We start from the raw sequence: 25,427 nt of genomic DNA on the forward strand, positions 1-25,427 counted from the left end.
GAGCTAACTGCTGGATACTACTACACATCTTTTTTGTTTGTTTTCTTCTTCTGAAATCGGTCTTGAACGTAAAGATATGAGTCAGGTTTGAACCGGCACACTTCTACTAGGTATACTACAGATATCATTTGACTTATCCACTGGCCCATTGAGGCACACAAACATGGTGAATTTCTAGGCTGCTTTAAAGTTGTCCTTCTGGAAATCAGTGTGTAAAGCAAAGTGTCACAGTTTTGACTAATGTGGGATTCGAACCGTGAACCTGTGTCTCTCAAGGACAGCCTCTGATCACAGTGAGCTAACTGCTGGATACTACTACACATCTTTTTTGTTTGTTTTCTTCTTCTGAAATCGGTCTTGAACGTAAAGATATGAGTCAGGTTTGAACCTGCACACTTCTACTAGGTATACTACGGATATCTTTTGACTTATCCACTGGCCCATTGAGGCACACAAACATGGTGAATTTCTGGGCTGCTTTAAAGTTGTCCTTCTGGAAATCAGTGTGTAAAGCAAAGTGTCACAGTTTTGACTAATGTGGGATTCGAACCGTGGACCTGTGGCTCTCAAGGACACCTCTGATCACAGTGAGCTAACTGCTGGATACTACTACACAGCTTTTTTGTTTGTTTTCTTCTTCTGAAATCGGTCTTGAACGTAAAGATATGAGTCAGGTTTGAACCGGCACACTTCTACTAGGTATACTACGGATATCATTTGACTTATCCACTGTGCCATTGAGGCACACAAACATGGTGAATTTCTGGGCTGCTTTAAAGTTGTCCTTCTGGAAATCAGTGTGTAAAGGAAAGTGTCACAGTTTTGACTAATGTGGGATTCGAACCGTGGACCTGTGGCTCTCAAGGACACCTCTGATCACAGTGAGCTAACTGCTGGATACAACTACACAGCTTTTTTGTTTGTTTTCTTCTTCTGAAATCGGTCTTGAACGTAAAGATATGAGTCAGGTTTGAACCGGCACACTTCTACTAGGTATACTACGGATATCATTTGACTTATCCACTGTGCCATTGAGGCACACAAACATGGTGAATTTCTGGGCTGCTTTAAAGTTGTCCTTCTGGAAATCAGTGTGTAAAGCAAAGTGTCACAGTTTTGACTAATGTGGGATTCGAACCCTGGACCTGTGGCTCCCAAAGACAGCTTCTCATCACACTGAGCTAACTGCTGGATACTACTACAGAGCTTTTTTGTTTGTTTTCTTCTTCTGAAATCAGTCTTGAACGTAAAGATATGAGTCAGGTTTGAACCGGCACACTTCTACTAGGTATACTACGGATATCATTTGACTTATCCGTTGGTCCACTGAGGCACACAATCATGGGGAATTTCTGTGCTTCTTTAAAGTTGTCCTTCTGAAAGTCAGTGTGGAATGCAAAGTGTCAGTAAAGATTTGAGTATGTCTCAATCATCATGGGCAATATTTATCTGTTGAACCAAGTCAAACTGAATGACTCCTCCATTCCAAGTATTTAATGCTTATCAGGGTGGGGGGATCCCCAGTTCAAATATAATTATTTTGGTGGGGGTCACAGCCTTACTCCGAGACTTGAGTAATACCTACAATACAATAAGAAAATAATCCAAGTGGTAGTGTTAGTATTTGATGAATGGCATAAGAAGTGGTGATATTGTAATATTATAGGACTGTGATCATGTAATGTGATAATCATGTTAATAAAATAAAAGTGGGAAAACAAACTAATATATTTGAGATTGAACTCCAAAACTCATTGTTGAAAGACACACTTTTGAATACTGTCCTCGAATGGCTCTCTTTAGTTTGTACGTACTGTGTGTGTGTGTGTGCGTGTGCGTGTGCGTGTGCGTGTGCGTGTGCGTGTGTGTGTGTGTGTGTGTGTGTGCGTACACACACATAACTATGCACACATCTGTGTCTACCACAGAACATGGTGATTCAATTGACTTAACAATGCACTGTTATTTCTCCATACTTAATTCCTGTCCTCACACTTGACAGGGCCTCTCATAAGTTGATAACCATTCTCTCTCTGTCTTTCCAGAAAGAATTCCTGTTACATCGGCTGATAGTCGTGGCAGGCCTCCCGCTGCAACTCACTAACAGGACAGAATTGGGAGGTCAGCCAGCTGCCACAGGAGCCGACCAGAAACTCTACATCTGACCTCAAACCCTTAGATCTCCATATATGGAGCTGACCTGTTCTGACATTCCATATGTTGATCCCTCCCCACCCGTCCTTCCTCTTCGATGTCTCCCTTTTGACTGATACCTGTCCATTCAAACTCTAGACGGGCCAGAGAGTTCTCAACAGGCCTGAAAATTAAGGCCCTACCTGGGGTCTCATCAAACCCTGTACAATCAAGACACTGCCACCCTTAGATTCCCATATATGGAGCTGACCTAATCTGACATTCCATAATGTTGATCTGAACTCATCAAACCCTGTACACTCCAGACACTGCCCCCGCTGCCACACTTATTTGACTTCAGAGCTACTTTCAAAATGACTCTCAACAAGATCTACCCACCTTATCCCATCTGTGAAAATAGTTGTAAAATGTACCTGAGGGGGCTTTGGAATATAAATGGCAGCTATGTTTGTGTGCAACACTCGTGAAAACAAACATGTGTTTGAGCTGAAAGGCCCTTTTTTATGTCAATCAATCAAGTCGCCTGAATTCAAGTGGCAGATGCCAAAAATATATACCCTAAACACAGACATTAATGCGTAACACTTCACACAGGTGTGATATTTAATATTTAATTGATATATTTTAGGGGTAGGCCTATATCATTATCATGTCTGTCCGTCCACCTGGGAATCTATCTACCTCCAGAGTGGATTGTCACATATATCCACAGCTTCTGCTGCCTCCTCACCTTTCTAACTGCTTCTGATATCCATGGATGGACATGTCCTCCTGCTCAGCTCAATCAGCAGGACCAGAACCAGAACACACACTAATACATTTTCTTCCGGTTCTTGGTACAGAGCGCCCCCTTGTGACTATAGTGTAGACTAGAGTCTACACTACTGTAGACGATATGTTCTATGAATCGGTTGGATTTAATCTCAGGGATGAAATAGTGAAGTGAATCATGATTGCATTTCTTATGTAAGGCAACTCAACTCACTCGCTGTACAAGGGGTGGTCAATGTTCAGAGGGCACATAATGTTTCTGTCGTTTGTCGCCTGTATAGACATTTTAGATAGTAATTTTAGTCATAAGATTTAACTTTAAACATCGAACTTCCTATTGAGTTAATCTCTTCCGAGTGAGAGATCCTTGGTTTGATTCCACTCAGTGGTCGAAAAAATACTAAATGTAGAAAGAAACACAAGAAATAAGCCTAGCCTCGATCGGCTGGGGCGGCGAACCCGGAACTCGTATCAACAAGGCGCATACGTTACTAGTTGACTAAAGAGCCAGGCCCAATAAGCAATCTGCAAACCCATGGTGACCAAGCTCAGACAGATTTATTTCACTGTCAGCCGTCAGGTTCACAAATGCAATAGTTTAATATATTTATATTATTTACCTATTGGACCAGGCAATTATCACCACCACAAACTATTATAGAATGTTCATAAGTATATTTCGGACCTGACTGTTTGGAACTATATCATTTAATTAATTGTGTTATTGCATCTGTTGTATTTGGAACTGTCATTTCATTGTGTTATTGTCATCTGTTGTATTTGGAACTGTCATTTCATTGTGTTATTATCATCTGTTGTATCAAATAAATCCACTAAAGAACATTTAGTTGTAATTTTTCATTCCACTTGTATCAATTAAATCCACTAAAGATTAGGCCTAGTTGTAATAATTCATTCCATATTTAAATCCACTAAAGATATAGGCCCTAGTTGTAATTCATTAATTCTGTCACTGAGGAAATCTAGCTCTTACATTTCCACAAAAGCACCGGCGGCGTGAGCGGACGTCCATACGCCGGTATGGAAAATAATCAGTCAATCAATCAAAAATATATAGCAGAAGTTGAAAATGAACTACGCCGACACGCCGTGCACACGCCGTTGATACGCCGTCTTTCTCTGGACGGCGTATCAACGTCGTATCAACGTCCGCTCACGCCGCGGACTGTTTTGGACTATTTTGGTGTTTTCAGACAGTTGAAAAATGAACTACGCCGACACGCCGTTGATACGCCGTTGATACGCCGTCTTTCTCTGGACGGCGTATCAACGTCGTGTGCACGGCGTGTCGGCGTAGTTCATTTTTCAACAGACTGAAATCCTCAAAAACAGTCCAAAACCGTGACGACGTTGATACGCCGTTGATACGCCGTCCAGAGAAAGACGGCGTATCAACGGCGTGTGCACGGTGTGTCGGCGTAGTTCATTTTCAACTTCTGCTATAGATTTTTATTTTCGTGTCCTGCACACAAAGTGCCCAAAAACCAGTTTACATTTAATTAATCATCATTTAATTAGAGTGAGCTGAGTGAGTGTTGGGCGTGTTTCTAACTTCATTAACATCTTTGTGCAATATTGAATTTATACCTTGGCCGAGTTAATTGGCTCATGGACTTTACTAGAAAATAATTATTATTACACCCACACACACACACACACACACACACACACACACACGGGACTTGAACATGGAACCTCGGTGTTGAGAGCCTGATCATCAGACCAGTACACCATCTCTCTTGAATTTGAACTGTAGGAGAATTGGGATTTGAACGCAGCTCACGCTTGCGACCAGCAACAATAAGTTTGATTGATGTATTTGTATGTTATGTGTTTCAAGCCTTATGATCTGCTGTAAAACCATTTGCCCTTCGGGGACACTAATAAAAGTAACCTTGAACAGGGAATAGCCTATCTGTGCTGAGAGTCTGACCATTAGACCACGTCCCCAGCAGAAGTTACTCTAGAAGTGTAGCCTACATAGTTGTGTAACTTTCATGTCCCTGCATTTGTCTTTTAATGCTTTTGTCGTTGACTCGTAGCTGTCAAAACTAACGGCCAATAGAAGATTTTGGTACCTAAAAATACAATCATTATTTTTCTTCCAGTTTCCTCGTCAGATCGTCTTGGTACAGAGCGCCCCCTTGTGACTGTAGACAATATGTTCTTCTATGATGACACTGGTCAATTGGATTTAATCTCAGGAATGCATTTCTTGCACTTTAAGTTATCAAGTTTGACACAACGGGCCTTGAAGCCCTTGATGCCTGAAAAGATCCCTTGATTATACATTTGTTCCCTTTTTTATTTATTTTTGACAAATCAAACCCTGCATATGGGCGACACAGAACCTGTGTAGGCCTACCACATACTTTCCTTATTAATAGGCTAACCTGGAAGACAAACCATGTTTTTCATATTAATTTAGAGGAACTGTTCAGCAGTACAGTGACAAGTACATCGTCATTCACGCTTACATCATGTCAGCAGAATGTTTTCAATTTCTTTTTACAACAGGCTACAGTTTGAGTTTGTTGGCATTTACTCAATATATTCGATGCAAGTACATTAATTTATTGTACTGTCTTAGGAGTTAATGTACTTGTCTTCAAATGCACGGTGAAAATGTAATTTATCCAGTGGACACCCAATGTGTCTTTAGACACTAGACAGAGTACAGTGGATGGGCAGTTAGTGCTAAGAAGAACAACAACAACAATAACAACAACACAAAAATGACACAGAGGATAAAATAAGTCAAAGACAGCACTGAATTATTCTTCAAGTTTGCAAAGCTCGTCTATTCACATATATAAAAAAATAAATACAAGCACGTGTAGATAGGACCAAAGATGAGACATATTTCATAGGCATGGTCAAAAAGCATGCTGCTTCGCACATACTAGTACAATGTCCCTCCACGCTTTATGAGCCCCATTTACCCAGGTGTACACTACATCCACAACACACGTATAATGACCATCTTCAGCTGTCAACAGTACATTCCACCTACAGAATTCATTTAGAAAAAGGCCTTTTCTTTATTCACCTCACAGAGCATGCTTCAAAAATAATAATACTGGAAATATTGTCTGCTATCGCGTGCACGCGCACGCACACGCACACACACACACGCGCACGCACACGCACACACGCACACACACACACAGCAGAAAAAGCATGAGGCGCACATTAAAATTGACACAGGCGGGACAGACCGCATCTCACCAAGACCAATTTGTAATGACTGATTTCCAAAATTGCTTTTAAAATGTGTTCTTCAAACCAATAAAGACGGTATAGCGAGGAAGAGATTGCATTTAATTTCATGTCGTACCAATTTCTGAAAATAGTACAAAACAACAAACAAAACATCAAATAGATTGTCCAAAGTCTCTAATCATCTAATTTAAAATGTCGTTTTCTGCTACGTGAATTGGGTAATTGCACTTTATAATCTTTGCTCTGGATCTTCCTTTTCAGAATTGGTTTACTGCTTTGAAATGGTGAATCTTTTGACCTGTACCTAAAATGAAAGACATTTTATGTGTGGCTCTATGTAATAAAATGGTGGTCCTTCTGTAAGTGAGAGCAATATTTGGATGTCGCATCGGCTCAGTTCTTCGTCTGTAGGCCTATGTGAAAATGAAGATATATGGGGTGCCTATAAACAGTCAAATAATATAAAAAAGAAAAACAGCAGTGATGCAGCATTTTCCTTGAAGAGTTTCTCTTTAAGGGGTCATGACTCTGCAATACTCTATCAGCAACAGCAATATCTAATTTAGCAATCCTATAAAATAGATTTAACCGTGAATCTATCTCAATGTCATTAGAGTGACTGTAGGAACTTTGTTGTCGACGTTTGAGCAAACCCCCTTTTGTGTTTAATGTAAATCTGGCAACATTGTGCCAGAACACAAATATATACAAACATACACATACATATATATTCCATCAATATTTTCCTTACAACATTTTGTATACATTTATCAATCCCGCCTGGACGTATGTACATTTGTACAGAATTTCAGTATTTACAGTCTTATGAATAATGTTTATCACATTTCAAAGTAAGATAGCGGTAGAGCAGCGAAGTGAATCTCAGGCAATAAAGGGAGTGGATGGTTGAGACATTCTCAGAACAAAAAGCAGTATAGTCAAATGAGTTTGGATAGGACATGGCAAGCCCAACAGAAGGCAAACAACAAATTCTGGTCCCCCTTTTAATGTAAGTAGTATGGATGAGTCATGTACTGAGGAATTCACTCCCAGCTCTTCAGACCGAGTAAAAACTATTCGGAATATATAACATTATAAATACTCTCATCAAAATATACAAGTATACACATTCCTGATCATACAGTGCTCCACAAAGATTCCTCTTACTGCAAAGGGAGGGCAATTGAAACTGCATCTACGCACTGTCAGAAACAAAACAAAACAAAAGACACATGCGGCTGTCTCAATTAAATATAGAAATTGCACCTTTTTTTTTTGCACGGAGAATGTGCGTTGTGAGACTCTCTGATATGACAAAATGTGCTGTGAGGGCCATTAACACTACTGTACACAGGGCACAGGCGCATGAGGCATTTGTGCTCATGTGCTCTCTCTCACACAGAGGAATGTCTCTAATATTTCTCTCTCATACAGCTGAGGCAGCTCAACCCACAGTGGCAGGGCAATGCCAGGGAGGATTCTCCAGGTGCTTCTTAAAGCTTAAACCACTGAGAGAGAAGAGAAAGAGAGAGAGAGAGAGCTCTGTCCCTCCCTTCTACATTCCAGTTATACTCTGTATATAGAGTATTATTTAGAGGTCCTCTGTCTCTACGCTCAATGTAGAGAAGTAGGGGGGGGGGGGAATCCCATGCAACACCGCCTACTGCCAAAATAAAAATGTCAATTCAATCTGTTTTTCTTTAGTTTTTTTTATTTTCTGTGTTTTCTGTGTTCCGTTTTCCCCTTTTGTATCTGTAACTGTGTACTGTGCAATAGGTATCTCTCCACTTGTGACACATACAGCCATGTATCGGATATCCCATAGATTTCCTAGCTCTCAAATAAGGTACTCTATCACCAAATACATTCCATGTACAGGAATACTGGGTGTCTGTATAGCTTGCCTGGAATTAAAAAATATGATTTGATTCATAGCGTTACTCCTCCTATCATATACTCTGAAGATGTACAGTATAAACAATAAATATTCAGCGTTTCATATCCTGATAGAATACACAATGTTAAAAATGTACCACTGGAAAGTTTGATTGGGCACGTGCAGTAGAAGTTCTGCGCAGCCGTGGAATATTTCCGTGTGTGGTTAAGCTCTGAAGCATGCGTTCCCATTTAAGCTCGACAACACCGATGATGCAACACGCCGTACAGCACAATACGACACGTCACACCACACCGACAGGGCACAACACACTCACACACAATGTCCATAGACGTACAGCAACGCAGGGCACACTCACAGTGAACGCTCAGGCGTGGGACGGAGATTTAGCATTTCATACTTTGTCGGAGGACTGCGTCACTCGCTAAAAATAACAGATCTTAACCCATTCTGACCTGAGATCAGATTCATACAAGGTTTCCACTGGACACACACTGGTCTGATTAACCCATTCTGACCTGAGATCAGATTCTAAAAAAATGTCAGTCGTTCTTCGATTTTTCAAAAATAGCAGACCTACAAGCTCGTAGCGCGCCACTCGGTGGCGCGCTATGAGCTTGTAGATCTGCTATTTTTCAATAGCTAAAGCATAACATGATGCTGACACCAAAATGGGTGCCCGGTCAGAATGGGTTAAACCGTTTATTCACTTGGCAAGTGAGAGTCAAAAGACAAAATATGAATCTATTTGCATTGCACCCCCCTACCCATCCCCCCCCAAAAATGAGGAAGGGACATGAGACAGCATCAACGGGAAGGGGAATATAAAGAGGGATGGAAATAAGCCTCTGGAACTGACAGAGCAGTTGTGCACGAGTGAAATATTCTTGACTTCAGTGAGTCCTCCCCAAAAGCCTGCCTCCAGTCTTTAGTGTTAAGTTAAAGGCAACATTGCACGTGACTCTTGTAAGGCAAAGAAAAGAAAGACGAAAAAGCATGAGATAAAACATATTAAAAAACATTAAAAAAAAGAAAATCAAATTAAACGACATGGTCGCCATAAATAATATCACATTGCGTGTTGGAATACCCCACCGAAAGACCAAGAGTACTCATCTGTATTTCGATACCCATTTGATATTATTCATATTCATTACATTTAAGTCAGTCCCGCCGGGAGTCGAGTACAGGTTGTAGAAGTGAAGATGAAAGCCACATTCACCTGTGGGGTTCCCGCCTGTACCGAGATGTCCCTTTGTCCCTTTGGTGAGCAAGATGTTAGCGGTGGTGTGTCATGGTGATGGTGGGGCGGTGGTGGTGGTGGTGTGGCATGTCAGAGGTGACAGGAACTCGTGGTGTCATAGCACAGTGCTCTCCGTCTCCTCCTCCTCCGACTCGGCCGACTTGTTGCCGCCGTTGGTCGACTCGACCACCGCCACCGAGTTCCTGAAGGGGCCGCCGATGTAGGGCTCGTCGAAAATGCCGTCCAGCTCAACGTTGATGATGGGTATGTCCAGGTTGCAGAAAGAATCTGGCAGGGTAGAGGCAGAGGCGAGTGGAAATAAGAGGAGAGCAGTGAGAGGGAGAGAGAGAGAGAGAGACAGACAAGACAGACAATCAGAGAGACAGAGAGAGAAAGAAAAGAAAAGAAGTATGCAGTCGTTACAAATCGAGCATTGACGTAAGTGAAACATATCATTTAGAGGTGGCTTCATTGATGCTGAATGAGGTACAACAGTTGCACACAGCATGTGGGTCATCATCACTTCCAGACCATATATAGTTACAATATACAGCATCAGAACAACAGAAAAGTAGGTGACACTTGCACCTGTCTTCCACGTGAGCAGATATCAATGAATATTATTATCATGGAAGAAAAGAGCCAAGAAATACAATTTACTTCAATTGCACTAAAGCCCTAATGGTGTGTTCACACTCGGCGCAAAGCAAATTTCGCCTCGCTTCATTCGTGCAAGGTAATTTGTACCTCGTACCAATTATTTAGCTCAAGTTGGGAGTTTTTAAACTTTTGTGAATGATCAAAATTTGTGTCGTGTCATTTGCGTCCTTCGTGTTGCCTGGTGCACATTTGTGACTATTTCCGTCTTTGCATTGAGAAGAATTCGCAATGTCTTTGTCTTTGGTCTCGAGGTGCTGTGAGAATGACAACATCCACGGTGTAACAACTGAGACAGACAACAAGTGGACGCCAGTATGTGTGCGTGTGTGTGTGTGTGTGTGAGGAGGGTGAGCGACGCACAAGGTTGTGGGGTGGATAGGTTATGCTCAGGGGTGGGTGGGTGGCTTCGTCGATGGGGTCAGTGACTTTGTAAGCTGGGGTGGCAGCTGGAAGAGGCCTTTATAAGGGGAGGAAGCACTGTGGGGGTCAGGGACGGGGGGGGATCGGATTCTGTCAGGGGGGCTGATTCCAGTAGATGGTCCAATGGTCCATGTACTGTAAGCCATGCATTGCATCAGACTCAGCCATCATGCATGCAACAGCCGGCAAAATGGGTTTTGGTGGACACATTAAAATATACAGTGTATATATATATATAAACATTATACATAATAGCAAGTCATGTATACTGGTATATACTGTAAAAGGAGCATCTACAGTAGGGTGAGGTTGCCACTCGGCACCGGGCCAATGATCAGCTTCTCCTTGAACCTCCTCAGCGCAAACCATTTGTGGCGGCCATCTGGAAACTGATCGCGGACCCGTGTCTATGGGCAACTTCACCCTGCTCTTGAGCGTGAGGAGTCCAGCTCCACATTCAGCCAAGACGACAGAGGGTATTTGGTGGGGATGTGGAGGGAGGTGAGTCTTTAGTATGCAACAGCAAACTCCTGCTTACCCTAGAAAAATCTCTCTTACACACAGAACCACAATGAACCTCTGGGCTCATACCGCTGTAATTAAGACCGTGACAGTTGTGGACAAGAGGGGGAAGAAGAGTCAGAGAGATAGAGGTTAGCACCTATAGTACCAGTGAGTCAACCCAACCTATGTACAGAACAGCATGAACACTACTACTATGATATAAACCAATGAATGTCATTCATGCTTTGTTTTCATGAGAAAGATCTTCAGGTGACTTATCAGTCTGGTGCTCCTTAACATAATCTACACTACACTATGCTTAGTACACTTATATGTTAACTCACTCTGAGCCGAGATCGCCTTTTGACACTTTCTGGTCTAAACGCCCACTGTGCCGAGATCGCCTTCTCGCGCCTTTTTTAAATATCAATTGATTACGGTTCACAACTGTGTTCTGTACGCACTTGTAACACTCTGGTTGCAGTGCGATGAAAAAAAAAGAAAGAAAGAAAAAAAAACGGAAATGAAAATTCCGCTAGCTTATGGGAACGCAAGTTTTTAGAATCGCAATATCTTGGATTCTTCTTTTTGGACCAAAACAAGCTTGATTTGTGGCTCATTTCTTTAAACGATATGATCCTCGGTTACAAAATGTCTGTTTTGGTGGTGCACTTAAATTTCCCTCACATTTGTGTAACTTTCTGATGTTAAGAAAAGTATTTCGTGTGTGTGTGTGTGTGTGTGTGTGTGTGTGTGTGTGTGAGAGAGAGAGAGAGAGAGAGATCGACTGGGTTAGTGTCCACAAAGCCATACCAAGCCTTTACCTGTGGACATGCTCTCTCCTGGAGAAAGGCCCTCTAGCAGCCCCGAGGAGTGGTCTAGGGGCTGGGGGCTGGTGCCTGGCGTGGTGGGGGGCTGGGGGGGAGGTAAGCTGGGCCTCTGCCGCGGTGGCTTGGGGACGGGCCTGGCCTTGGTGAGAGTGCCGGCCAGAGAGGGCGGGGAGGAGAGTGACGGGGTGGTGGCCATCTGTGACTGTCCCGGAGAACCGATGGTGGCGTAGCCCTGGGGGTAGGCAAACCCGTACGGGGAGGGGGTGCTGGGAGGGGTGGGCGACAGGCTGACCGGGGATGGCTGGCCTGTGGATTGGTCAGATATGGCTCCGGTCTGACAGTAAGGCGCCTTAGGTGGGATGGGAGCAAGCTTCTTAGCTGTGGAGAGACCAGAACCAACAAGAGAATGCCACATCGTCCAGTGAGTCTCTTACGCTTGCTATCGTGCAAACTTATGATTTCCATGTATGAATTATTAATGCTTTCCATTGTGTTTAAGATTGTGTTTACCATAGGGATTGCCACTGTGTATATCCATAGGGTTTTCCAATTTATGCAGACAGTGCAGTGTGCCTAAAAGAGTTTCGTGTTTTGTATCGTGACAGCAATTACATGCGTCAATGTCTCAATCGGGATATTTGAAGCTGTGATTTATTCTATGGTATATGCATACATAACTTACATGAATTGGCTTGTAGATATTATCTTGTTGTAAATTGATGAGAAAATATTTAAGCCCCGAAGAAAACAAGTCCTAATTATTTGTATTTATTCAAGACTGAATGCAAACTATTCCTGCTTGGCCTTCAAAAAGAATTTGCCTGCCTGAAAATAACAATCCAGTTCTATAGGCAGAGAGTGAGTGAGTAAAGCAATTAACACGCACACGCACACACACGCACACACACACACACACACACACACACACACACACACACACACACACACACACACACACACACACACACACACACACACACACACACACACACACACACACACACACACACACACACACACACACACACACACACACACACACACACACACACACACACACACACACACACACACACACACACACACACACACACACATTACCTCTTCTCAGGGTGAGTGGGCTGTGGTCAGAGTGCAGTGCCTGTCCACTAGAGATCGCCATTCCCTGCATGCCTTTCTGGCCAATGACTGGAGACAGCTCCTTGTTCTTAAGTGTACTGGAGAAGGAGGAAAAGAAAACACACCCATAAATAACACGTTGCACCCCCCCCCCCCCCCCCCCCCTGTTGCATATTGCTCTCCACACGTCAGCCCTACTAATGACCTCTTTAAAGAAACACAGTGGCACCCGCAGTTCAATGTCAAACACTCTGAGAGACCACTGGAGCAGACTGACAAATGCACTCTATTGCAATGTAGCAGAAGCAAGTGGATACAAACAACGACCCCGTGTATAAACCCTGATGTGGCTTGATGGATCTTTCTGTTTTGGGTAGTGCAGAATGTCAACGAAGAGAGGACTTGAAGGTCAACAACATATTGAATTTATGCTTGCGGTTGATGATTTGACAGCCCCCCGACCCCCCCCCCCCCCCCCCCCCCCACACACACACACACACACACACACACACACACACACCCAGCTCCAAATGTCCCAGCCCACACTGACAGCAGATGAGACAGGGATGGGTGATTGAGACTGCAGGGGTTTGAAGACTACGCCATATTCACATGGCGGCCATGTTGGCATTTTACATTGAAAACGCATTAACTTAATGGCAAGATAGCCGCCGTGTGAATATTATGGTCTATTGATGGAGAAATGCAAATGAAGTCCTGTGGGATATTTGTTTATCATGCATTATGCTGCTGATAGAAGCCTTCCGTGTTATTTAGACATTTCCCTGCCTGGTTCAGACTAAGTTCTCCCACTCCCCCTGAAGAAGGCAGCCTAGAATAGAGAGTCTCTTTGTCTCCAATCAATAACTATTGGCATCGGTAGCTACGAGTGTGAGCGGTTATATTCTTTTATTCTTTAGTGCAGTGGTTTTCAACCCTTTTCATATCAAGGACCAATATTTATTCGGCATTTGATGAGATTTATAGCCTCTCAGTCCCAAAACTTTTTATATTTTGTTGTCGTTGGATAAGATTGTGTCTTGTGACTTGAACTTGTAAATTAAGTAAAGCAGATTTTTAACAATAATTTAACTCATGAGAGCGTAAAATGAAACCAAATGGACCCGTAAGGGTACACTCTCAAGAGTTAAATATCTATTAGTGTCCATTTGGTTACCAACTCTCCGTCATTTAGCTGGGGACCACCCTGAACCCCCTCAAGGACCACTGGTGGTCCCCGGAGCACTGGTTGAAAACCACTGCTTTAGTGTTTAATCCGTTGACTGGCACCTCGCAAGGACCGCTGTGCTGTGCACCCCTGGTAGCCGTTCTCTCACTCCACAACCACCACTGTGCTGTGCACCCCTGGTAGCCGTTCTCTCACTCCACAACCACCACTGTGCTGTGCACCCCTGGTAGCTGTTATCTCACTCCATCACCACCACTGTGCTGTGCACCCCTGGTAGCTGTTATCTCACTCCATCACCACCACTGTGCTGTGCACCCCTGGTAGCTGTTATCTCACTCCATCACCACCACTGTGCTGTGCACCCCTGGTAGCTGTTATCTCACTCCACCACCACCACTGTGCTGTGCACCCCTGGTATCTGTTCTCTCACTCCACCACCACCACTGTGCTGTGCACCCCTGGTATCTGTTCTCTCACTCCACCACCACCACTGTGCTGTGCACCCCTGGTATCTGTTCTCTCACTCCACCACCACCACTGTGCTGTGCACCCCTGGTATCTGTTCTCTCACTCCACCACCACCACCACCACTGAGAGGGAAGTGAGCCCCGATGAAAAATGAGTCAGAGACGCCCACTTTTATAATGCAATTCACTGACAGCTTTGGATTTTCTTTGTTGCTTAGCAACCATCTGCAGAGTAGCCTAGCAACATGGAAAGTTATGGAGTGCAATAGTATCGTATATGGCTGTGAAATTAAAGATGGAGCCGATAACGACAAGCTGCGGGCGGTGAGCGCTGCAGCTCTTAAAGGACGTTTGTTTCCACGTAGCATCTGAAGGTAAGCTGGAGTTGCTTCACAATGGAACAGCTTAGATATGGCAACTGTATTAACAGAACGCTAAAAAACTCAAGCTAAATTTGACGACGACGATGGATTATTAAGTTAAGTTCTCTATGGAAGGCATGCCTCTTTTCTTCTATAAAATGTAAATTGGCTATTTATTTTAGATGGAAAATTGGTTTTTATTTATTTATTTATATTAACTATGATTGCCACACACCTTGCTTGAGAGAGGACCACAAAGAAGTTATAGAAATGATTGTCTTTTAATCGTGATTGTTTCTAATCAAGTATAGTATCTGTATTAACGATAACTAACATGTTTTACGGCGGTTGGACAGGCGCTCATTACACTCCACTGCTCAATTTAAAAAAAAAGAATTGGGCACCTGTTTCAACAGCTTAATTAAACATATCCATCTAGTTTGAGCTGATGGTGTTTGGAATAACTGTGATTGATTTATGGACAAATTTGCTCTATTGGGTGATTTCAGAAATCATTTTACACACAATCAATAGTGTTATAAAAGCATATCCTGTTGTGGTTGTGTTGTCATTTCCTTGCATTTGTAACTTTTCAGGGAATATTTCAGGTCTAATATTATATCTGCAACGTTGATGATTACCCCAATGGTTGTTGTATTTGGTCTATTTATGTAAAAAGAAAAAAATCTGTCCAGGTGTGAATAGCTGTGAATAGTTTCATCTGGAGTCTGGACCCACAGAATGCAGGAAAAGAACTTGACATTGGAAGAGTTATGGTCCATCAGATCGATTGGGACTGACTGCGACAGTTTACCCATCTCTTCAGTTTACACATCTCTTCAAACCTAGTATGTGTGCGCATGTGCAGCTATGTGTGTCGATGTGTTCATTGTGTTGTCAGGATGTGTGCACAGCTCAAGGATCCGTATTCATTTACCTATTCAGCTTGGGTCCTCTCTCTTGGGTACAGGCACAGGAGGCCCACGGAGGGGGGGTGTTAGAGGGGTGGGCGGGGGGCGGGAGCGGGTCGGGACGAGTTAGCACGCGGGGCGGCTTGGCGTGGAGGGAGGAGGAGGCGTTAGTGTCGGACGGGGACGCATGCGGAGCGGAGGGGTCGGACAGGGAGGCGCGCTTGGGCAGGTGCAGAGAGCTGGGCTTGGGGTTAGAGTTGACGTCGAGCTGCGGCTGGGGGGAGGGGCAGAGGGGGGGCAGCGGGGGAGGGCTGTAGCCGTACCAGCGGGGGGGAGGGGAGGGGCCCGGGGGCACAGACTCGGGACCGGGAGCGGCGGGACGCGGACACGGAGGTGCTCGGATATAGACATGGTGGTGAGGGAGCGGGTGGGACGAGGAGGAAGAAGAGGAGGAGGAAGAGGGATAAGGGGGAGGGGGCCTCTCTTCCTCTGGGGAGGGGTAGGCATAACAGGAGTCCGACCAATTGGAAGACGCGTCGTCCGAGCTGCAACGATAAGAACGTCAAGAGGTTTCATGGGGAACTGAGCTGGTGGTCAAATGTTAATGTTTGATAGTGGATGCGATGATCATTGGGGCGTGGAGGGGAAAGTCCAGTGGGGAATTCTGGGTGTGTGGGTGCTCATTCAGTAGCTGTGAGGGAGGATTAATTAGTGCCATTCTAATGTTTACACTGTGATGTTACGAAGGCGGGGAGGACTTGAACAAGGACAGCGCAAAAGCTAAAGAAAAACATTTGCAAACGGCTCAGAACCATTCTTAGGCATTTTCAAATGCATGCATTGCATCAACTGCCGTATCTGTTGCAAGCGAGGCATGCATGCCTAGCAACAATGCGTTGACACAGCTGCTGAATGACACCTCAAAACGATGTCAAAAAGGCATGAACGACATGCACATGCAGCACGTCCTATAGAAAGCTTGAGCTCTAACACTGAACTCGTCAGTTTGTTTTCTAGAATTGCACTTTTTGGCCTACACAACACCGCCTGGGACATTTTTGTAAGGTTTCAACCCGATCCAACCCCCCTTGACTGACAGTATACAATCAAAGTTACACACTGTGTTTCTGAAACTATAAATCATGTGAACAAAATATGCATGGTGCTAGCGTACTAGCAGTATGCATACGAAGTTTGCCGCTGACCTGTCCAGTCGTGTGATATTATTTCCGGACAAAAACACACAGACACACAAAGACACAGTCAACCCCCTTACAGTATAGACAGCCAGCCTCCTCCACGCCGTATAAAAAGAGTCCCTCCCAGTGAGGCGAATCAACCAACCTGAAGTGGCTCGGCAATATGAAGAGAACTATAGGCAAAACATTAATGACACCACCAAGAGCTTTACTGCACAATAAGTGACGCTTACAAATAACAACGCTGACTTAAAGAACCGTTGGAAAGTCAGGGGTATAGTTCATAAGGACATGCGTCGAGAGATGCAAATTAACAACGTGTGGGGGGGGGGGGGGGCAGCAGGTGTGTTACAGACAGGTAAACGGGTTGAAGCGCAGAAAGACAACGCCGCTGTGGCGGGTCAGTCGCAGCGGCACTGTGAGGGAGCAGCACACTGGGAGGGGGGAGGGGGGGGGGGTATGGTGGATGGGGGCAAGCGGAGGACAGGGTACCAACCGCGGCCTTACCTGGCTCGGTCACTGCTGCTAGCGGGAGGAGGGGTGGGGGAGGGGGACGCCGAGAGCTCCCCCGCCGCCAGCTCGGGAGCGAGCGCGTCATTGTTGGGCGGGGCGGGGGGCTGCACGCTCGGAGGCGTGGAGGTGGATTTGCGGGACGCAGACGACGAGCCCCTGCGTGACACCCAAGTCGTGTCCATCACCCTCACACCCATGCTGCATTGGGGGGAGGGGGGGGACAGAGATCAACAGCCAAGTCAAGTTCAGGGCCGAGTGTGGTGGTCACATGGGTTTGGGTGCATGGGCGTGGGTGGTCAGGTGTCGAACACTAGTACACACGGAGCGTCTGGGACGGAGTCGCTGACTAAGGATCAGCCGTACTCTCCCTTATAGGTGCTGGCCTTCACTAAAACCATGCCCAAACCCGAGCCCAGGTCAGCAGCTGGGGAAAGCATCACACTACTCATGGCACAGAGCCTTGTGTATGGTTGAAATTAGGCTCTACAGCAGCGAATGTCAAGGACAGAACACCAACACAGTAAATTTACAGGATAACGGCCCTTTCTCTTTTCATGTTTTGATGGGGTATTGATGGGATATTCTTTAGCCTGAGAATAATCGAATCGTGTAAGCACTAAATATAGCAAGTTTCTGGTTAGAGAAACAGAAATCACGGGAAGAAATCAGAAATCAGGCTATCACAGGAAAACAGGAATCATCCAAAACAATCTATGTACATGGTTGTCTCTAAATGAAAGCAACAAAATGCTTTTGTATCAACGGCTTGGTGTTTGAACTCATCAAAACATGTGTATCCAGTGACGTTGAAAAGATGCTGGTTAAGCAAACGAGATAGAAAGGCCTGCTTTGTTCCCACGGGAGACTTGACAACCAGCCATTCACCTCCACTCTGTCACCCCGCTGTTGGGAAACCCTGAACTACCGGTGTCAAAGTGTGTCACTTCCAACAGTGAGCAGACCTGAATGGAATACTAAAGAGACAAAATGACAAAAGAGACAGTTTCTTTCAACGTGCGGGCTGAGACAACAACACCGGTGAAAAGGCGGCAAGTGGGTTTGGAGAAAAGTCAAGAAAATAAGTACAGTACCTTTGTATCTTCCTAATGCTGCTGCGTTTGTGTCAGAACAGAGACAAGCAGAAATGAGCAGAGGAATACAGATCATGAGAAAGTGCTGTGCCCTCGCCCACACAGAGCGTCTTTATTAAAGTGTCGGTGGGAGTTTGGCGGGTCGCATTTATGAGCTCTGAAAGCTAAGATGGTGAGGCAGGCAGCGGGGAGTGGGATGCAAGGTTGATGTTACACCAATGTTGGTGACCAATCGAATTATGTGACACCAGGAGTCACGGTTGGGAATTCTCCGCAAATCCACACCAACGCGAGGAATAACATAATACATAATATTATATCTAATATAATATAGGTCACACATTTTGGCGCAACACTGGGCTGGCAGGCTGCTGGTGTTGGTGGGGAGGGGTGTGAGTCATGCTGACGGTAATGAGGAGAGGGATCTGGGGGGTGAAAATGTGCCTTCCCAAAGGTGCGTCAAGCACATCCTGCCCAGCAAGCAAATTATCGCTCCATTTAGTGCTAATTAGGTCAAAGTTTCCCAGTGGATCCCAGAAATCCACCCCACATCCTCAGAAAATAAGACAAATGTAGAATAAATTACTTTATTCTAAAGCTTTAGTTAACACAAGTGGTTTCCTGCAGTGTTGTGATAAATGTCCCTCAAGTTATTTTAACATTTGATAGCCGCGCAAAACACACTTTATGGAGCAAGAGAGAGCGAGAGAGAGAGAGAGAGAGAGAGAGAGAGAGAGAGAGAGAGAGAGAGCGAGAGCGAGAGCGGGAGAGATATTCACAAATGAATAATCCCTACAGGTTTATGTACTGTACTTGACACCAAGTACTGGATGTCTTGCTGTTGTCACCACAGACTGTCAGATGTTTATACTCAGTATAATATACACAAAACTGTCAAATTAACTGTTTGATGTCTGATCCAAGCAGACACAGAGTGACATTACGTCTAGTCTACTTTCCATTTCCCGCAACTGAAATAAAGTGGTGCTGACTGGCTGCAGTTCCTAAGAGCATTACATCTTCATGAATCTGAATCTAGAAAGCGATGTGCACTAAAAAGTCAATGTAATGTGCAGTAATGTAATGTGCACTATCCCAAAGTAAAATATCACTTTAGGATGTGTTTTATTTATGACCAAGCAAGAAAACTATTGTAAACAAAACAAAAGCAAAAAAAAAGAAAGAAAGCAAAACACTTCAGCCTGAACTCAGTCAGAGCGGAAGAGTATGTGTTTCTAATGAAAGGCAAGCTCTATTGATTGGGGCTTACACAGACCCAGGCAGGTTTAATTAGCCAGGCTTACTTGGTCCCAGTGCTGCTGGACTCAGCCTGACTATTCTGCAGGGCAGGGCCTGATAAGACCAAGGGCCTATTAAAGAACACAGAGAGAGAGAGAGAGAGAGAGATATGCCGAGATAGAGTGAATGAGTCACACACACACGCACGCACACACACACGCACACACGCGCACACACACACACACACACACACACACACACACACACACACACACACACACACACACACACACACACACACACACACACACACACACAATATGACAGATCGAGACAGAATGGTTTCACTTAGCAAATCCTCCATTCTTTTCTTCAGGATGTCCAGATTTCCCAGTATATCACGGTATAAACCTCCCTACCATGTCCCATTCCTTTTTGCCATTCTCTCTCACTCCAGGCTCACTCCCTAAGAAGGAAGGAGGAATGTGACGTTGTCTTTGTCCCTCCAAAGGTCCAACGGGCAAAATCTAAACGCCGCACCAAATTCAATCCCTGCGCCGATCTGTGAGCAGAAGTCCATTCTCTCTCACTTTCACTTTACATGCACATAACTCTGAAATTAGGCAGAATTGCAAGTGTCCCCCCCCCCCCCCCCCATTTAGAATAAGCCCACAGCTAATATGTCAGCACAGCAGTCTTAATTTGTTTAATTATGAACAAGAAAAACATTTAGAGTGCCTGCTTAGGATTGGTGTTGAATGAGGGAATAAGTGCATCGAGGGTGCAGAGTCAATGAGATGGTTGAAATGAAAATGCTAAAGATAATTAAGTTGTACACACATGCCAGAATGTCTAGGACTGACTGAATAACAAGCTTCTAGTTCCTATGCGACTACTATACAATACTATACTACACTCTTAATTGATCCGTGGACACAACTTGTACATCATTTGTTTTCATGTTGTAAGTGACGTAATTCTCTAAGAGTTGCGGCCAAGTATTCACATTTTCTTTCTTCTCTGAAATGTGAAAGGAGAAACACCGTCACGAAACACTATAATGTGTGTCCACGTCCCAGACTGAAAGACCGAATCATTGCATGGCTCTCTTACCCGTCCTTTTTATAGAACTCCAGCATCATGTTGTCGGTGGCGACGCTGAGTGGCCTTCGGCTCTGGTCGTTCTGCCTGCGTTCGGTCTGGTCCAAGTCCGGCGATGGCATGGTGTTGTAGTTGGCATTGTGGTTGGTGTGCACGGGACTGCCATAGTTGCCCGTGACATTGAACTCGATCTCTGACAGAAATAAATGAACAAATGTAATGATATTTCTGCAAAGAAATTGACAGCTGCCTTCATAATGTTTGAAACTTGAAAAGCAATACCGTGTCAAATGTATTAATTTGCTGCTCTATAAAGGTTAAAAATTACGTGATGTAAGAACACAATTGTAGCTAATACATCATAAACATCATATTGTGTGTTAGACTTGTCAATGAGCAAGCATTGACAATAGTGAATAGTATTGTATACATTACCTGCTCATTGGCACAAGTAAATGCAGTGTCAGGATTAACATGTTACAAAGTAACGCAATTACTTTTGTGGTAACCAGTAACATAACTATTGCGCGTCAAATGATTAGGTAACCATGGCTGAATGGGTAGAGAGGCTATCTGGGAAACAGAAGTTGCCGCTGCACTTCCGGTCACCAGCCGACTCATTGCTCACGGTCGTGATTTTGTAGGAAACAAAAAAAGTTCTTTAAACCATACTATTTCATTTGAATATTTGATGTCGTGGTTTTTCATAGTTTGTATTATTTGCGTGGCGACGTTGACATGATGACATTAAGTTAAAAACGTCAAAATGTCCTTTAAAGGTCCGCTGACACGCCCCGAAATTAATATGGGTGGTACAGCACATCACGTGGTCTGACTGAAAACAGTTTGAAACAGTTTGAAACGGGGCTACGGCGCTAGCAACAAGTGGCTATAGGTCAGGCTAGCGTTTTTGACGGTACATTTAGCGTCATATTGGCTATAAATGTAATTGAAAAAAAATATTTTTTCGCCAGAAATGCTTAGTTTGAATGCAATTGAGGTTGGCGTGGGGTTTTTTAGGGGAACTGCAGCACAAGCGCAAATTTTGGACTCAAGTCCCATGTTCCCCCGGTCGCCAACACCCCTGTCTGCCCGCTCTGAGACCTCTCAGCCCCGCAGCGCGACAGTCGCGACTACGGACGGTCTGCTGTTGTCTGGCCGCAGCGCGACTACTGTTCTTTTCCCCTCCCAGCCGCAGGCTGACATGTACACCCTCGCTCTCACTCTGTAATACCGTAGTTAGTTACCACAACATTGTTCAAGTGAACTATAGTGTGTTTATGTTTGTATTCATTGTAATAATAAATATCGCTATGCCGAGGCATAGTCTTGCGGACGAGATCATGAGCCTCTACGGGGGACTGGGCATGTGTGTACACACACACACACACACACACACACACACACACACACACATGCAATGGCACGGAATCTTTAGCTCTCTTCCCTGCTGTCATGCACTATAGCCACGGCTAAAAGTTGTGTGTGTGTGTGTGTGTGTGTGTGTGTGTGTGTGTGCGTACACACATGCCCAGTTCAATGCAGGGACCTGACCAGAGACTATACGTCCGTCCGTCCGTCCGTGTGTGTGCAGCCTGCATCTGAGACGGGCTAGACTGTATGTTGTCATGCGGAGCGACGCGGCGATAAATAAAATAATCATAGCGATATTGATTATTACAATGAACAAGCATAAACACACAGTTCACCTGAACAATGTTGCGAAAAAATAATTTTTTGCATGAGACTTTCACCCAGTATTCAAGCTAAATGTGACACCAAAATAGTAGCATAAGTTGCTATGCTACCACGGCCACCAAGCCCAGCGAGCCCGCATAGAAGTCGTTGGGGAAAGCCCCTCGCCACTCTGACGTCAGAATCATGATAGCATTGTTTGATAGCAGTTATTAGCTCCCGAGGGGCGTGTCAGTCCTCCTTTAAAGAAACGGCAGCTCTTCCAGTTGTGTTCCACTAATCGACTCTCACTGCTCACGCACTGACCACTGACTCTCCCACCCAGGAACATAATCTGTGCTCTCATCTCTCCCTCTCTCTCACGCACAGTATCTGTATCATCATACTATGTACCTCTCTCCCTCTCTCCCACTCTCTCACACACAGTATCTGTATCATCATACTACCTCTCTCTTTCTCTCATTCTCACACACACACACACACACACACACACGTACGTCGAGAGGTAGCTATGACGATACAGCTATTGCACGTGCACGTGTGAAAGAGAGAGAGAGAGAGAGAGATGAGAGCGCATGAGAGCGAGGTGGGAGAGAGACAGTCAGTCAGTGGTCAGTGCGTGAGCAGTGAGAGTGGGTGACTGGAAGGCAGCAGCATAACTGGAAGAGCTGCCGTTTTTAAAAGGAGATTTTGATGTTTTTAACTCATGTCATCGTGTCAACATCGCCACTCAAATAATACAAACTGTGAAACACCACGACTAACCACGACTAATCAAATGAAATAGTGTGGTTTAAACGAAAGAACTTTAACAAAATCACGACCGTACGTCCACCAGCAATGAGTCGGCTGCCGACCGGAAGTGCAGCGGCGGGCCAAAGCTGAACGCGGAAGGGTTGGATGAATAATTGCATATAGCCCATTAAGCAAGTACTGTAACAAGTCCAAGAATAAGTGGACTTGGCAACACTGACAGTAAGATGGGCAGAAGTGATCCATCCCTCTCGTTGCCTTGACTTATCCTCACCTCCAGGGAAGAACCAGTCGGCATGCTGGATGATGGGCTCAATGATGCCAACGATCTGCAGGGACACGGTCGTCATCATCTCTGTGATGTTCCTGCGGGGAGAGACGGGCGGGTGGAAATATAGAGGAGACATGCACGACAGCCTGGGGTGAAATTGGGCCGGCCGGGATTAGGAGAATTAAAAGGCTGAGACACGGACATTTCCCTCGAAAATGTTATAGTTTAAATGAGAAAATTAAAAGCTCCAATTTGAAAACCGAGGACATTAAAAATACTAATTAAAAGTTGGCCAATGGTAAAAGGGGCTTGGAGATTTACATGGGATTATAAGAGTCTCCTTCACCCCTCAGCTACTTAGTTCATCATAGTTTATCACTAATGGGAAACACAGTTGGAGTTTTACAGAAGTCTCCGAGCAGCGTGCACCACCCAGCGATATTCAATTTAATTTCTTAAAGACATATTGGAGAGTAGTACTAGTAGTCACCAGACAAATCTGCCAGTACAAAGAATTGTCCTCGGCAGAAACACTATAACTAAAAAACACATCGCATGGATGCACCTGGGACGTATTCTCAGTGATACTCTGGGACTGGGAGAACCAAATTCTGGCGTGTGGAAGGACTAGGCTCTATCTATGTCCTGTCCGGGCCACTCCTACGTCTCACCAGGTCCACTCCTGCTCTCACCAGGCCCAGGACCTGTGCGTTGCACCAGACTCCCAGCACCAGGCACTCCATTCAGGAGTGGTGGATTATATGACGTATTTTCTTTGACATCACTGGGCACCGGTGGAAGAACTACAAGCAGTGCTTCGAAAGTAACTGCAGAACCGCATGAACGAAAGTAACCCAAGCAACTCATGAAACATTTGGATGTTCAGACTTCTTCACTTCCCCCCTGCAGCGAGTCTCGCAGCTACAGTCTATAATTGGCTGTAAAACCTGGTTTATACTGCGTAAGACGAGCCATGGCTCATGGCTCACAGCTCTGGATGTTTATGCTCAATACATCAGCTCACTAACAAGTGTCCTGGGTCCATGACATAACGATGTGATCCGGGTAGACATTTCAGGAGGTAGGAGACAAATGCCTCATAGATCAATGAGACAAAAAGTCTTTACAGCAGTGGTGGGAAGTAACTATGAAGTACATTTACTCAAGTACTGTAACATTTTGAGGTACAGATGTTCCAACCCTTCAGGCTTTTCCTGTACATTTCCTGCATTTTTTTCCTGGAAGTATTTGTTTTGCCAATTGGTTCTTTTCACTGCATAGCCTTGCTAATTCTTCTCTTTTGTTACTGAAAATTCTATTCGTTGGAGAAGAAACAAATGAATCTGAATAGCATTAGCATAACAACAACAACTTTGCAAATGCCCTCCTTTCTCACTGACAATGTTCTGACAACTTACTGACACTCACTCAGATCAGCCAACGCAGAGAAGCTGGAAGTACCCTCACTAAAATCGCCGGGACAACGCTCCACACGTCCCAAACTCTTCTCCCTTCTGGCTCCAAAACTGTGGAATGCACTTCCCATTGCAGTCAAAACTGCAGCATCACTCCCAATCTTCCGCCGTAGTCTGAAAACCCACCTTTTCAGACTCCATCATGGCCCATAGCACTTACCCCACCCCCTTAGATACTGTAGCATTTCTGTAGACTTAAGATAGCATTTGATACAGACTTATAGCATGTTATGTAGACAGCATAAGTGCATTGTATGTAGTCATAGCACGTCATAGTACATATGTATAGCATAGTAGTATAGATGTATAGTTTATATGTA

General features: G+C 44.6%; 1 protein-coding gene across 3 annotated transcripts in view; it reads right to left on the reverse strand.

The window, feature by feature from the left end:
• Positions 1–8,831: 8,831 nt before the first annotated feature.
• LOC308332490 (rho GTPase-activating protein 44-like) overlaps positions 8,832–25,427 on the reverse strand; it is an 83,644-nt gene continuing 67,048 nt past the window's right edge. Inside the window, exons 15-21 of one of the 3 annotated variants that reach the window (XM_080788425.1) lie at positions 23,636–23,727; positions 20,926–21,106; positions 17,477–17,680; positions 15,797–16,315; positions 12,824–12,939; positions 11,717–12,100; positions 8,832–9,596 (exon numbers count right to left, since the gene is read on the reverse strand). In XM_080788425.1, the coding sequence (XP_080644551.1) occupies positions 9,424–9,596; positions 11,717–12,100; positions 12,824–12,939; positions 15,797–16,315; positions 17,477–17,680; positions 20,926–21,106; positions 23,636–23,727 (1,669 nt within the window). In that variant the 3' untranslated portion in view covers positions 8,832–9,423. Of the gene's footprint in view, positions 9,597–11,716; positions 12,101–12,823; positions 12,940–15,796; positions 16,316–17,476; positions 17,681–20,925; positions 21,107–23,635; positions 23,779–25,427 lie in introns of all 3 variants that reach the window. The other 2 variants (XM_080788427.1, XM_080788426.1) reach the window with 2 other exon arrangements.

The sequence above is a fragment of the Protomyctophum bolini genome (genome assembly GCF_963924005.1).
Source record: "Protomyctophum bolini genome assembly, chromosome: 18".
NCBI lineage: Eukaryota > Metazoa > Chordata > Actinopteri > Myctophiformes > Myctophidae > Protomyctophum > Protomyctophum bolini.